Raw genomic sequence first — 15953 nt, 5'->3', positions numbered from 1 at the left:
GGAAACCAGATAAGGTCCAGCCTGCATCATAGGGGAGATTTACTGACAAAGTTCTAACTGTTGAGGTTAGATTTATGCCTTTGATCTTTTATAGTCCCCCCTCCCAAGCTCTCTGTTTAGTGACCACTTTCCTCCCCTCCCCCATTGTAGATAGGGGGAGTTCTCCGGAGGCTTCTAGCCTATGTAGTTCCACCAATGGATCTTGGGCTCCCACTGTTGTTCATCGCCTTCTGCACACCAGATTCTCACAGTTTAGGGTCTGATACTGATCCCTCCTTTGATTTTGGATTATATGGATATGGATCCAATCCTCTGTTTTATAGAGTCTCTTGATATAAGTACTTATAATAGTGGTTTGATCTGACAAAGATTGGTAAAAATATTACTGTAAAATGATAGGTAATACGTGTGAATATCTTACCTGAGGAATATAATAGAGCTTCAGAAAGTTTGTAGAAAAACGGAATGAAAAGACGGTGAGATTATTTTGCTTGGACTTTTTGAAGCCTTGTGTGTGTTAGGTAACGACAAAAATAACAAAAGAGACAAGCTTGCTCTCAAATGTTTACATTCCGTTTTAAGAAAGAGAGCTAACATAAAAAGCTTTGTGGTGCTAAGCTCTGAAGTTCTGACCGGATTAAGTACTGCAGAGGAGATAAAGTCACCTGAGAAGGCTTTGTAGGGAAGGTAGAGTTGAGTTAGATTTTGTAGGGAAGATTTGAGTTTTATTTAGGTAACGTTGGAGAATCTTGAGAAGGTGGTCAGAGCCTGGGTGGGGGGGTGTGCACCTCCGGGAAGAGAGGGACACAGGGACAAAAAGACAAATAAAGGAGCTTCAGTGTATGGATTGAAAGCCCTGAGAGCTAAGCAGGGAAACACAGAAAGTACTGAGTAAAGTATTGTTGTAGGGAGCCATCAAGCATGAATAGCAAGGATTTGAAATAGGCTCTCCATCTTTACGCTGGTGAGTCATTAGGGCTGTCGAGTTGGGCTGAGAGGCTGGTGAGGTAATGTGAGCGCTGAGGCAGTGGAACATGAACGCTCTGGAACCAGGGTGTAGCGGGGGAGATGAAGGGATCAAACCCCAAAAGTTCACAGGAAGAAGGGAACTGTGTGCAGTGAACTGTGCTGTTCACTTCATTTATATTTTCTACCAGAAATATTTTTACATTGCTTTCATTGCCTTTAGAAAAGCCTTTTCTTTCTTTCTGATTTTAAGAATAAGCTGGGTTCATTAACCTCAAGTTATTAAAACATCCAGACTTCATGGTGCAGTGGAGTCTGTTGCTCCCCTGAGATTGTCACACCGAGGTATTTAAACCTTGAACCAGATTATCCCCTGAAGTCACCTTTTAGCTAAATAATAGGCTGACTTATAAATAGTGTCCCTTGTAAGTACTGTATTCTTTTTAAAGCAGCTATATGAGATCAAATGGTCAACAATTACTCTGAAGCACAGGTGAGAGTAGAGGGGCAGAAAAAGCAGGTTACTGCAACAGCGACTGAACACACGGGTTACATTTTTTACTCTGTGTCAGCATCCTTGTTATTTCCCTCCTGGTTGTTCAGTGACTGTTGCAGCTGGTGTAGAAACTGTTGAATGAAACACATTTCCACTGAAAATACAGTAAAATACTTAAAAACATACGGCTTTTAAAATAACACATTAAGATGAAAATAAACATGATTATATCACCAAAAGAAAATCACTATTAATAAACACCAGGTATCTTTTAGCTATCCATTCACCTGTCATTCAGATTATGTGTTCACTTGTGAGGCGGGCCCTGCAAAAGTCCATGTCTACACTTGATCCTGGTTATGGGCTGTAGTACACAAGTTCTTAATTGTCAGGGGGTGCTTAGTAACTTTTTTTCTGAAAAGGGGGCACTAGGCCAGAAAGGTTTAGAAAATTAGGATGTATAGAATAGGGAAAAACATATGAAATACTCAGTGGAAATTATATGAGTATAATACTTTCTCAATTTTATCATCTACATTTGAAGAAGGTTTGGGTCGTGTTGGCCAGTTGCTCCTGACTACTCATCTACAGGTTGATAGTTTGTACCCGCGAAATGGTACTGTGGAAGGAATGCCTGGTGGTATGCTTCCATAAAGATGGCAGCATGAAACACAGTGGAGCATTTCTACTCTGTAACACTTGGGGTCACCATGAATTGGCATTTATGACTTTTTTTTTTTTAATATGTGGAACTGAGGGCAGTGGTGGTTCAATGATAGAAATAATGCGTTTTATGTATAACTGAAGATAATGTTTGCCTGTGAAATTGGCAGACACGTGATATTCTGGATAGAAGGGCAGTTATAACAAGGTCAAGGTCAGTTCTTGTTCAGATAGGTTTTTATGGAGTGACAGCAGTCATTTCCAGTTGAAGATTAGAGACTGGCATGTAGGTATAAGACCAGGACTTTAAGGCAGCAGATGGACATTGGGCCTCCACTCAAGTATTCCCTCAATGCAACAATACTTTGTTCTATTAAACTGGCATTCCAGGATGCTCACCTTCCCTACACGATCACTGAAGACAAAGTGGGTACATAAGCAAATGTGGTGAAGAAAGCTGATGGAGCCCGGCTATCAAAAGATAGAGCATCTGGGGTCTTAAAGGCTTGAAGGTAAACAAGCGGCCATCTAGCTCAGAAGCTACAAAGCCCACATGGGAGAAGCACAGCAGCCTGTGTGATCACGAGGTGTCGAAGGATCAGGTATCAGGCATCAAAGAACAAAAAATCATGTCATTGTAAATGAGGGTGAGTGCAGAGTGGAGACCCAAAGCCTGGTCATCCCCTTACGGAAGGGTCGCGGGGAGGAGCCAGTCAGGGTGCAGTGTAGCAACAATGAAACATACAACTTTCCTCTAGTTCCTAAATGCTTCCACCTCCCCCACTATCATGATCCCAATTCTATCTTACAAATCTGGCTAGACCAGAGGATGTACACTGCTACAGATAGGAACTAGAAACACAGGGAATCCAGGACAGATGATCCCTTTAGGACCAGTGGTGAGAGTGGCGATACCGGGAGGGTAAAGGGAGGGGCGGGTGGAAAGGGGGAACGGATTACAAGGATCTATATATAACTTTCGCCCTGGGGGATGAACAACAGAGAAGTGAGTGAATGGAGACGTTAGTGTAAGATATGACAAAATAATAATTTATGATTTATCAAGGGTTCATGAGGGAGGGGGAAAATGAGCTGATACCAAGGGCTCAAGTAGAAAGCAAATGTTTTGAGAATGATGATGGCAACAAATGTACAAATGTGTTTGGGTGTATGTATGGATTGTGATAAGAGTTGTATGGGCTCCCAATAAAATGATTAAAGACAAACAAACAAAAAAAAGACCAGGGCTTATCTAGATAAGGGTGTGGGTGTCCCCACAGTTGTTTCTACTGAAAGAATTTAGCTATCTAAATCTGCGTTAGAGATTTGGTGAGGAGTAAAGGTTTGGGAGTCAGACAAGGAACCACCTCAAGAAGAAGCAGATGTGTCCTAAAGTAGACTGTTCAGTGCACCATTTAAAAGCAGAAATTTGAGTTCATGCTCTGCATTTTGATATTACAATTTCCAGAAGATGGTTGCTTATAATCTATTTAGATTTTTTCTTTTAAGGAAGAGAAAACATTTTAATATTACAGCCAAGCATCAGTATTAATTGGATGTGTGTGCGTGTATGTTACGGCATTAGAAGTGGGTCCTTTAGAAAATTTTAATAAGATTTACATTTTTATTTTTTCCCAATAGTTTTATTGCTACATAATCGACATATCATACAATTAAGCAGTTCAATTGTTCAATCACATCAAGGGGAGTTGTACAATCACTACCACATCTATCTTAGAGCGCCCCCCCCCATGAGATTTACATTTTTAGATGTAGGCATTCAGTTCCTGAAATTATCAGAGAAGCATTAGTTATCCAAACTTAATAATCATCGAAAGACCCAAACAACATATAATATATAAAAGGGATTTAAAAATTTCATTTTAAATGTGGAGAAAGCTGATGGGCTATGAAGCCCAAGGTAAAAGAGTCCTGCCAATCCAACAATTTTAGCTGAAAAATTGACTCCCCAAACATTAGTATTTAGTTTCCTGTTTCCAGTAATTAGGCCACACTTGTTACAATAATCTAAATCTTATTACCGTATATACTCAAGTATAAGCTGACCCGAATATCAGCCGAGGCACCTAATTTAACACAGAAATTGCATTAAAAACGTGCTGAAAAACTTGGCTTATACACGAGTATATATGGTAAATATTTTTTAAAAATCTGTTTTCACCATTTAGATTTAAACCTTTTTCTCTTTTACTATTGTAGTTCTTGCTCTCAGTGCTGGCCCTCCAAGTGACCCTTTTCAGGGACCACTTAATAAGACCTCCTTAAAGTCCATGTAAAATATGAGAAGAGAAAAAAAAAGCACGAATGCTAGAGAAGTTCCACTGAAACCTATCTGCCGTGGGTGACCCTGCGGTGTTTGAAATACTGGTCGCCTAGTTTCCAGCCTCACACCAACACGGAATCCAACACAGTGTAACTAATTGGCAGGTGCGTGGTGGTGCCAACTACATAGGCTGGCTAATTTGAAGTGACTTATCTCTGGCCTAGCAGCCCTAGGGGTATCTTGGGTTACTACTTGGGCTGCTAACTTTGCACAGATCGCAGTTCGGAATCACCAGCTGCTCCATAGGAGGAAAGGAAGCTCTCTGTTCTCATAAGGAGTTACAGTCTCGGAAGTCCAAAGGAGCAGTTCATCTCTGCCTATAGGGTTTCTGTGAGTCAGAATTGACTCGAGGGCAGTCAGCTAAGCTGGTTCATACTAAATCTCTAATGTATCAACTGTCTTCATTTCATAGGCTGCTGTAGGAAGTGTAGACAGCAATATCTGACTTCCCTATAACCTGCAAATAAGAACGGATCCCCTATTTTGCATTAAACTTTTGAGGTACATAAAGTGGCTCATAGTAACAATCAGGTGCTACTCTGTGATGTGCATCAAAACATTATTATTATCACATTGTGTTAAAGGTGCCTTAGCATATATGGAAGTGCATCACTGGTCTTTTCTGTAAAGAGAGGTACACTGTATACTGTACTGTACTGTACTTTGGCACACATCTGACTGACATAGCATCATGCCCAACTGCTCCAAGTTAGGCACAGATTCGACTTTCAGTGTTAGGAACGAAGTTCATTCATAGTCCTTGGACTACCTAGATCACAAGAGTGGTTGGTTTTTAGGTAACAGAACTTTATTTTCTCACAGTTTAGAAGGCTCAGAGAAAACTGGACCATGCCTCTTTCCTAGCTTCTGGTTGCCGCTGCCCTGGGTGCTTTTTTTGCTGCTTGTTGATGTGTCTGCGCAGGCATCTTCTCCCTCTTTGACTCGGGCTCACCCTTTAAAAGCCACCATTCCGAAGGGATTAGGACCCACCCTGCTCCAGTGTGACCTTGTAACTGATGGCACTTGCAAAGACTTATTTCCAAACAAGGCCACGTTCACAAGTGCATCATTTAAGACTTCAGTACAACATTGTTGGTACACAATTTAATTCATAATAGTATATTTTGTATGACGAGTTCAGTACAGTATGCTAATGAAAGTAAGGCCAGGATATTGTAACTAGTACATAAAGCTTCACAATGTGCTATTTATTTATTACTGCATAGCAAACTACTCCCAATCTTAATGACTAAAAGACCCACTAATATTTATCACACCATTTCAGAGGATTGGGAGGATGGGTGTGGCTTGCATGCATTTCTTCAGTTTTAACTTTTTTATAAGGTGGTCTCATCTGAAGGCTTAACCAGGATCAGATCTGCTTCCAGACATAGGAGAGAGCTGGCAGGAATGATGAGCTCCTTGCAGGCTGCTGCCTGGAGAGGCCAGCTCACAGCATTACAGCCGGCTCTCTCAGAGTCAGTGAGTGAGAGGGCACAGCTCTTTTGAACACAAACCTTAGAAGTAACAGGTGACCACATCATGTTTATTGTAAGAAGCAAGTAACCAAGCCTAGTCTGCTCAGGAGGAGAGGGTTACAGATGGAGGGAGTCCTGCCTCTGGCACCCTATCACACACGGTAACCTAAGAAACGTGGCTATGGTTCTGCAGTACAAACCTGTTTCCAACCTACATTATTTTCTTTCGCCAATTAGAAGCAGGTGAAATCAGTAGCTAGATCTAATTTTAAATACCAAAGCCTCTCGTTTAGAACAAAAGTACCTAAGAGCTAATGAATTTGTGTACCGTAATATATGAAAAAGTTTAAAAATTCACCATAGAGCTAAAAAAATTCATTTCCCTTTGCTTTTGTTCAACTGTATCAAGCCTTGTTTTGAATTTATTATTGGGACTGATGAACAGGAATTTGTATTTAATGTTAATGATAAAAACGTTATCAGTAATGCCCTTCATCTCTCCCTTCTGTACCCCCATAGATCGATCTGGGATAGAAAATGTCAACTCTGTGGAGGCATTGCAGGAAACCCTCATCCGTGCACTAAGGACCTTAATCATGAAAAACCACCCAAACGAGGCCTCTATTTTTACAAAACTTCTTTTAAAGTTGCCAGACCTTCGATCTTTAAACAACATGCACTCTGAGGAGCTCTTGGCCTTTAAAGTTCACCCTTAATACCTTTGTTATTCAAACATGAGTTGATTGATGCTCACTGTACATTTTGTGCTAAAATGCTTATTTATATGTGCATACCGATGTGGAGCTGAAAAAGGCCTCTCAGACATTAGGAGATGGAGGCGTGCTCTGTGACCTCGGAGGAGCTGTTGAGATGGAGAGCTCTTCAGCCACAGCTAGACTGACCGCATCTCCCCGACAGACCAATCAGCTGTGTCCCACTTTGACTGAAGAAGTTACACTGAATTATAATCACACTGAATGTTAGACTTTTTCATCTGCCAAAAACCAAAAATCATTTTGATCTCCCTGTGGTATGACTTACGCACAATCACAAGTGTGTAAGGATTAGGAACTGATCCTGTTTTAGCAGTTCTAGTGAATGGGTTTCACCAGAGTACCGTATGACCGATATAATTGGAGACTTTGGGAGTTATTTTTTACCCTGCTATTGTTCTTAGTGTGTGATCCTGGGCAGGCCATTATATTTTGGAAGTTAAGATCTGGTAGTGCCCCCAATGCCTCACCTCATGGAAATGGGAAACATGTCTACAAACCATATTATGTACCTCTTTAGGAGAGAGGCACGATGTGAAAAAGGCAAAATTTTTGTTACAATTATTCATAATGTTGTTCTTAGTGTTTTGGGGAAATGATTTCACAGCCCACACCAGTCTGTTATTCAGGTTCCCTGCTTATGTGTGGGGTAGCCTACTGGTACATACTCAGTATTTATGGATACATAAAATACACAATGTGTGTACATAATGTGTATGTGAATATAGTTATACATAAATAGATGTCTTCACAATATTTTAAACTGTGAAGAACTTTATCATACAATAAACGTAAAATAAGAGGTGTCAAAAGACCCAAATTAGGTGCATTTTACCTGTTGATGACATAACCATTGCTTTACGATGTCTAGATGGTAGAATATTGAATCTATGCTCTATTTTTATTAATTTAAGCAACACAACGTAAAAGTGCAAACAGGCTTTGAGTCTAAATGTGAAGATACATGTAACTTAGAGTTCATCTTGGTAAAGTGTTCAAGGTACTCATTGGTTAAAGTTCATCAGATTCTTACCTTGTGCTAAACAAAATGTTGCTTTGCTGCCCTTTGTACCCATGCTGCAGCTTGGTGGTAAGGACATTTGATCCTTTCTGGACCTAACCGGTATTTAAGGAACCTGTGTTTAATGTGTTGGTGCACATGCTTGTGTATGTGCGCCAGGGGTGTGTGTATTTTGAATCCGCTTCCCCGCCCAATAACACTACAGGGATTTTGTTAAGTTACATTCCATGTGTAACTTGAAACACTGTTTGGTGTGTGACATATAGACTTAAAAGTGGAATCGTCAAATACATTTCATCCACATTTCTAATATTGGGCTTTATTTGGGAGAGAAGATTGGCCTCTGTTATGACAGTAGGAGAAATAGCCAAAGTTGAGGATTTTGTGTATATTTTGCTGTTTCCCTTGAAAGTAACAATTATACCTATTGCTTTTGGGCAGGATTGCCTTCTCTATAATTTTTTATTATATAAGATTATAGAAATGAGAAGACCCCAGTTTACTAAATCTGTTATCCATTATGACATATGAGCAGGATGCCTTATTTTGTAAACTTGTTTAACTTGTTGCTATTGAGATTTGGGTTTCTGTGGCACTAGTTAAGTAAGTTAAAAAAGAAGTTAAAACCCTCTCATTATTAAAGAGGAACGGTGATGGTTATATCTATAATATAATATAAACCATAATTGTGATTTTCCTTCAGTAGGTAGGACCTTTCTGGGATATACAGCATAGTTTTTTGTGAATTCTTTACATAGCATTATCTTTTAATAATTTTTTTGTCCTATGATAAATGCATAGTGGTCTTCTATGGGAGATAGAAACAGCTTTTTGAAGTAATATCGAAAACCTCAAAGATCATGTTGATTCTTAATTTTTGCCTTTTGCAAATAAGTCTCTTTATAACATGTATCTTTAAAATAATTACTAAGTCTTTAGGAATGTGTAATCAGAACTGTTAGTATTGCTTATAAGACTTTTGTTAGGTTCACTGTATGTATACATGATACATCTATCTATAGATCTATAGATTTTCATTTTGTCTTGTAAAATTTTATTTGAGTGAATTCTTCCTATATATAGGTAATGGGAAGCAAAATCATTCATTTGCCATGCAGAGCATTTCTGTATTTGAAAGTAGCCCAACATGGAAACTTCTAAAGTTAACCTGCAGCCTCTACAAGCACATTTGTTGGTCGAGTCGTTGGTTGTGGACTTAGAAAGCTCCGAGAAGACAACCAGGAAGGTGACTTCTGGGTCGGTGGGACACTGTTGAGTTATTAATAATGTACTGTATGAATTAAGTGATGCTTTAATTCTGATTTCACATTTTAAAGTTAAAACATGGGCATTATGTCAGCAAACTTAAAGGGCATTATGTCAGCAAGCTAACTTTTTTTTACCCCCCATTCTGTGCTTTTAATGTTTCTCTTTACTTGAGCTCAGAGAAGTCTGGTGTTTAGAGAAATAGCTGAGGGAAGGGGATGACGCTCCTGGATTAATGACTTTAAAACTTAGAAGGTTGTTTCAATGAATTAAATGTATAGCTTTCATGGCTGCATTTTAAGAAATTACCATTGTAACTTGGTAAGATGACTTATTTTATGTAAACATCATTGCAAAGCAAGGTGTAGAAGCTCAGCTAGATTTATTACTGTGCACGAAAGTAAAATAATACCTATCTCAATTACTCTTTCTTTTCTAATATAAAGTTTGCTGAATGTACAAGAAGAGTTTATCACTTAGGATATAGAATTTTTTTTAGGGGTTGGGGGAGGGGTTTTGTCAGGTATTGTGAGTGCTCAACAAAGATATTGATTGGATCTAAAACAAAACTTGAAACTATTCTTGACTAACAAGGAAAAATAAAATGGACATTGTTTTAAAAAATGGTAGAAATATATTGTTGACAAAGTATGAGTTAAGTTTATTTTCTACAAACTGTAATTGATGTGGATATGAATGTTTCTGAAAAGTAACTTGTACATGGTGGGAGGGGTAAATAAATATTATTTCTAACCAAATATGTTTTTCAAAAAATTATTTTATGAGGGAGCCTCTGAAAATCTTGTAACAATCCATCATTCAGTAGTATTAAGCACACTTATACATATATTGCCATCAACATTTCCAAAACAAATAAGGGGTTTTGGTAGCTTTCTACCTTGACAATTTTGTAAAAGTGTTTATTAACTCACTAAGGTATGGGCATAACTATCTTTTATATAAACCTCTGTTTCAAGTAGTAGCTATATGCAGGTTTTCTTTTTTTAAGAAGATTTCAGAATTTGGAGGTTTCACAAAGGACTGGTACTGTTTTCGGAAATCGAGCTGAACCAGTGGGTCACTCACCCTCTGGTAAGGTAGTCTTTAGTGGAAGGAAGTGATGGGAGTGGAAGGTGACACGTCACCTTGCCAAGAATCAGCCAAGGATGAGAGGAGGTGTATTTCAACAGGACCACTTCTCCCTTTCCTAGTGATCACGCCATGCCACCAAAGTTAGGTCAGTTTTAAGAAGCAGCATTACCTGCCAATATCCACCCCTTTTTAAGAGAGTATATTAGGTGGTGGTAAGTGGGAGAACTGATCAGATTAAACAAGGTCACGAAAGTGTGTCTTATCCTGTCCTCTAAAGCTAACCTGCATAGGGACTCATTTACTAGGATGCAGTTTTCACCCAAATTCACCAAGATTCTGTGCTGTGCACTTAACTTGGCCACATGGAAAGTGAGAAAAGGCTGGGCAGGGGGAGAGAAGTCCTTACCCTTTTACCCACTTCGGAAGAGGATCAAATCCTTGTGTGAATTTGTGTCGTCTTTGCCCCTGTACTGCAGTTAAAACCCCCCACAATTTTAAGTTAATGTCTTTGGAGTTTTGAAAATGCCACCTCTGATAAAGATTAAAAAAATATTGGGGCATGTGATAAAATGTGTTAGTTGGCTTTTCTTAACTTTTCTATCTGGAAGTTGAGGAGCAGCGACGGCCTGTGTTGTGGCCTTCCCTTGAAAGGCTAGCTTTCCGATGCCGGTGTCTGATTCACGTAGAACAGCACGTTGGAGCTCGTGTGCTTGACCGAACAAACTGACAGCCAATTCCCAGAAAAATGGGCACTTCCCATACATTTTATGTAAGTTGCTGAAGAAGGATCCGGGTTTTTAAAAGGACTCAATTACAAAATTAGATGGGGTTTCTAATTTTTTTTTTTTGCCCTTGATTGCTACTAGAGTCCATGAAGTTGGATATGATCAGTAAAGGGTCCTGAGGGGTGTAGGTGTGTGTTTCCAAGCTCATTTTATGAACCCTAATAATTCTGGGCTGCTAAATGCAAGGCCGTGGATTCAAGCTCACCAGTGGCTCTGCGGAAGAAGGATGGAGACGGTCAGCTCCCGTAAAGACGTGCCGCCTCGGAGGGTCAATATGAATGGAAAAGGACTCCGTTACAGTAGCTTTGATTGATGGTCTCATTTTCCGCCAACTTTCTCATCTTTCACCTTAGCAATATCTAGTTTTACTTTGCTTGTGAAATTTCGTTTCGTTCTGCCCCCTCCCTTCCAGTAGCCATTTCCCTTCCTCTGGGCTCTGCAGTTAAACAGAAGCAGCTGGAGCCTGTCTCAGTGGAAAGCTGCTGTTCTCCCACTGGGTCCTGGAGCTGGCGTGTGAGGATCGATCCACAGGTTTAGAATCTGGGGAGCGCAGGATGTTACAATCAGCCGTTAATTAAAAATTACATTATAAATTTACAACTCAATTGTTTGACAAGGTTATATTCAATTCATTTTCCTTAATTATTTTAACCCATCTTTCTTAATTATTTATGCATTTACGGTTAATTTCCTTCATTTTCACTGGTGAAATGCCAAGATACATTCTGCTGTGCTCCTGCATTTACCTTCCCATCTCCCATAGCCCACTATTGGCTGTGATGGGAGTAGTTTTACCAAGTGAAGCTTGATCACTGTGCATCAGGCGTTGACTTGTCATTTTCTTGATGAGCTATAAGAGAATGATGGGGAAAGTAATAATGCAGGTTAAGTGTGTCCTGTGTGTGGCCATTGTGACTGTCACAGAATATTGAAGAAATACTCAAGGATTTGAAAACTATGACTGCTGTCAGCCAAGACATTAAGTTACAGCGTATGCTTCACGGTTTCATTATTGTTTTGCTAATTCTAAATTAAAGTAGCAACCAGCATCCGTGTCAGAATTACACATGTTTGTTAATGACAACTTTGGCAAAAATCAAGGAAAACATTTTGTGAGAATTAATTGGCTTTATATTGTACACAGTCATACTCCTTTGTGTGTTAAAGTTTCCTATGGGTGCCATGTGCGTTAAATAGAAAAAAAACAGCATATGTGATTGGCAGTACAGAGTAGCGTATATTTATAAATGGTGTGCCGTGCTTCCTTTCAATAACAACAATAAATGCGCATGCACACAAGTTTCTTCCCCAGAGAGTGTTTACCAGCGTGCCACAATTGTCATGTGTTTCGTGGACCCTAACCCCATGAGGTAAGGGCATCTTCTGGATCAGGAAGTCAAGCTTTGGCGGGTTCCATCGTCTCCAGGCCACAGCCGCGTGGAGGGTTCGCCTTCAGCCCCTCCTGCTGGGGCTTCAGGGTCTGGTCTTGCTGCTCATTGATAAAGAAGCGCATGGGCTGTCTCCTTACTGAGTGGTTTGTCTGCCTTCTCTGATCTGCGCATGCAGGGAGCTTAGACCATCTCTGGACCTAAGGGGCAAAGGGGTGAAGCTCCTGTGAAGGATTCTGTACATAATAGGGATTTCTTGTCATTTCTGTAGCATCTAACTACATTCTTCTCACCAGTGCTTACCACAGATAGGAAGAGACGTCCTTAAAAGCCCTTTGGAAATAGCACGACCGTGCACAGATCAGAAAATGCTGTTCTGTAGATGTGGGGAAAAGGGGTGCCCTCAGATGAGTGACAGGAGACTGTAAGGCTTTGGGAGAAAGTAGACGCCCTGTGTGTTTAGGTTCTGGTCCCGTCTCAGGTGCTTCCTGAGTGAAATGAAGGGACCAGTTACTGCCAGATGAATTGATTCCTGATATGTGGGAATTACTTCTCAGCAGGGAACTGTGCGGACAGCTGGGACTTACTCTATGATGACCTTGAATCACCTTCACTTGTTTGCAATTCGCAGTAACTTCCTCAAGATTTGAACCGGTGACAAAGGTGAACAGACTTATATTCCATTAGCCGTGGACTTCATGGACTTCAAGTCCACTTCGTGGGTTTGGTTTGGTTTAATATGGGAGTCAATGCTATCAGTGTTTATGATCACTATCATCAAGGGCAGACGCAATTGGTGCACCTTGATGGGAAAACTAAGATGAAGGGAAATTCCATGTATTTCATTGTGACTATTCTTAACACTTGTTGAGGTTCATGAACACACTTTTAATTGCAGTTCATTCTCCTGTATTTTTTTAAAGATAATTTTAGTGGGGACTCTTACAGCCCTAATAACAGTCTGTACATCAATTGTATCAAGCATATTTGTACATATGTTGCCATCATCATTTTTTAAACGTTTACTTTCTATTTGAGCCCTTGGTAATAGCTCCTTTTTACCCTCCCTCCCCCTGCCCCTCGTGATCCCTTGATAGCTTATTTTCATATCTTACACTGACCACTGTCTCCCTTCCCCCATGGTTTTTCTGTTGTTCGTACCCCTGCGGGTGTGTGGTTATGTGATCATTCCAATTGGTTCCCCACTTCCTCCCCTTCTCTCTCCACCTTACCCTCTACCCTCCTGGTAGAGCTACTCCCATTCCTGTTCCTGGATTCTATGTATTGTGAGCTCTTATCTGTACCTGTGTACATGCTCTGGTCTAGCCACAGAGTGCAGTGAAAGGCAGGACTGGGGTCATGATAGTGGGGGGCGAGGAAGCCCAAGGAACAGAGGATTATTGTGTGTTTCATTGGTGCTATATTGTGCCCTGGTTGACTCATCCCTTCCTTGTGACTCTTCTGTGAGGGGACGTCCCATTGTCTACAGGTGGGTTTGGGTTCTCTGCTTCAACCCTCCTTGTTCTCAGCAATATGTTTTATTTATTTCTTTGTTTTGGGTTTTTTGATGCCTGTTATTCGATCCTGATGACACCTCATGATCCCACAGGCTGATGTGCTTCTTCCATGTGGGCTTTTGTTGCATCTCAGCTAGATGGCTGCTTGTTTATCTTCAAGTCTTTAAGACCCCAGATGCTATATTTTTTGATAGCCAGACACCATCAGCTTTCTTCACATTTGCTTGTGCACCAATTTTGTCTTCAGTGATGGTGTCGGGGTGGGGGGTCGGGAGCACCAAAGAATGCCAGGTTGTTAGAACAAAGTGTTCTTGTGTTGAGGGAGGGCTTGAGCAGAGGCCCAAAGTACATGCACTTCCTCAATGTATTGCCATATAAATATATGTATATAGGCCAATACCTCTATTTTTATGAATTAATGTCCACACCTATGTTTATACCTCAGTCCATAGTTTTGCTTCCTAGATCTGTCCTCTGTTTCCATATATCTTCCTTCTGTTCTCCAGTATATTTGAGAAGGGCCCTTCCATGGTATCTGGGCTTAGTTACCCTCTACAAACAGGCTTGAACTGAATGCCGCCAGTTCCTCCAGGGCTAACGTTTGAGATGTGATGATAGGCAAATAACGTGTGCAGAAAAGAGCAAGCACAGAACTGGGGTGGGCGACAGAACACCCAGCTCCTACCTTCAGCTGAGAGCTGGCCGAGCTCCCTGCCTCTGTGTACAGCGAATCGCATGCTGGCTAGCAGTCCCCTCAGCTCAGTCCCTGCTGAGGCCGGGGGCTCACCAGTCTGTGCTTCAGGAGGTATTGGATTTGTAGGTGAACGATTGATGCCCAAGCTGAGACCCTTCCTGCACAAGGCGTTTACTAGTTCTTGATCCTAACAAAAGTAAAATTTTATAGGGAAACTACTAAAATGTGTAAAAGCTTTTTTTGATTCATTCTCTCATCTCTTCCCCTAAGTCCTTTAAATTTTACTCTACTCTTTACAGAAATCAGCAAAATCTTTACCAACAAAAGCTCACCTAGTGCTTCCTTGAGGAGCCCTTGTGTGGTAGTGGTTTTGCACTGGGCAGCGGTCCACAAGGTCAGCACTTGGAAACCACTAGCCCTCTGCAGGCTTTCTGTTTCCAGGGAGAGTGACAGTCTCACCGGACGGTTCCACCCTGTCCAATAGGCGCACCATGAGTCAGAATCCACTTGATGGTAGTTTTTTCAAGTGTCTGCGTGTGGGCAAAATGGAAAGAAATTGACAGCAATGACCCGTATATACACACTATTTTACCATTAGCCCTTTTTTATGGTGGTTTATTGTATTTATTTTTTACTCGCTGTAGCTCTTTAGCTAGTTTTTGTAATACCTACCAAACGACTGGGTGGTGGTTTTCGTTAGGTGCTGTTATCCAGTGGGTTCCAACTCGGCGATCCTACGCACAACTAACAAAACACTGCTTTGCCCTGCGCCATCCTCAGTCGTTATGTTTGAGCCAGTTGTTGAAGCCACTGTGTCAAGCCATCTTGTTCGGGGGGGGCCTTCATGGGTATGATATGCAAATAACTGGATAGGATATACAAATCTGATTTGTTAGTGGCTCAATAAGGGGACTGGACAGTCTGCTAATGCAAATAAGGCAGGCGACACCCTTGTGGGATGGAAACAAGTAAATTAGGCATTTAGATTAGGGAATTTGGTTGATTTTGGCATCCCATGAGGTATAAAATGAGCCATCTCAGAAGCAGAGTGGGGGATCTCACTACCGCCAAGAAAGAATCAGGATTGGAAACAGGTCCTTAGACCTCACATCTGTGCTAAACCTTTGTAATCCAGGAGGCAGAGCACCACACCACCAGAGGTGGCGTGAGGCGGGAAAGAAGCAGCAGCAGTAACAGCGACAGGCAGCACAAGATGGAGCGGTGGGCTTCCCAGCCCATGGAGTGAGAAGGGAGCACCTTCCAATCGGAGCCTTGCCGGCAGAGTAGGTTTCCTCTAGGTGTTCGATGGGGGAGTAGAGGGGAGCTAGGTTTGCTGGTCCACAGAGCTCTACCTGAGTGCATTCAGACTGAGGATTATGACAGAGGCATTTATTGGCAGACCTACTTGCTGAAGCAGGGCACAGGCCGAGGTGTTTTGTGGCTGAGAAACTGAGGAGCAGAGAGAGATGT

The 15953-nt window shown here is 41.1% G+C and overlaps 1 protein-coding gene across 2 annotated transcripts in view; it reads left to right on the top strand.

The window, feature by feature from the left end:
• The window catches only part of NR1D2 (nuclear receptor subfamily 1 group D member 2), a 25151-nt gene extending 15386 nt beyond the window's left edge, over nucleotides 1-9765 (top strand). For both annotated transcript variants that reach the window (XM_004704027.4, XM_045297452.1), the window contains one exon: nucleotides 6467-9765. In XM_004704027.4, coding sequence (XP_004704084.1) covers nucleotides 6467-6663 — 197 coding nt within the window. In that variant the 3' untranslated portion in view covers nucleotides 6664-9765. The remainder of the gene's footprint in view (nucleotides 1-6466) is intronic.
• Nucleotides 9766-15953: the final 6188 nt, after the last annotated feature.

Source organism: Echinops telfairi, unplaced genomic scaffold (assembly GCF_000313985.2).
Source record: "Echinops telfairi isolate 266 unplaced genomic scaffold, ASM31398v2 ScPeMD7_7420;HRSCAF=8458, whole genome shotgun sequence".
Taxonomy (NCBI): domain Eukaryota; kingdom Metazoa; phylum Chordata; class Mammalia; order Afrosoricida; family Tenrecidae; genus Echinops; species Echinops telfairi.
The sequence above is the reverse complement of the archived record's forward strand: the minus strand, read 5'-3'. Positions and strand labels throughout refer to the sequence as shown.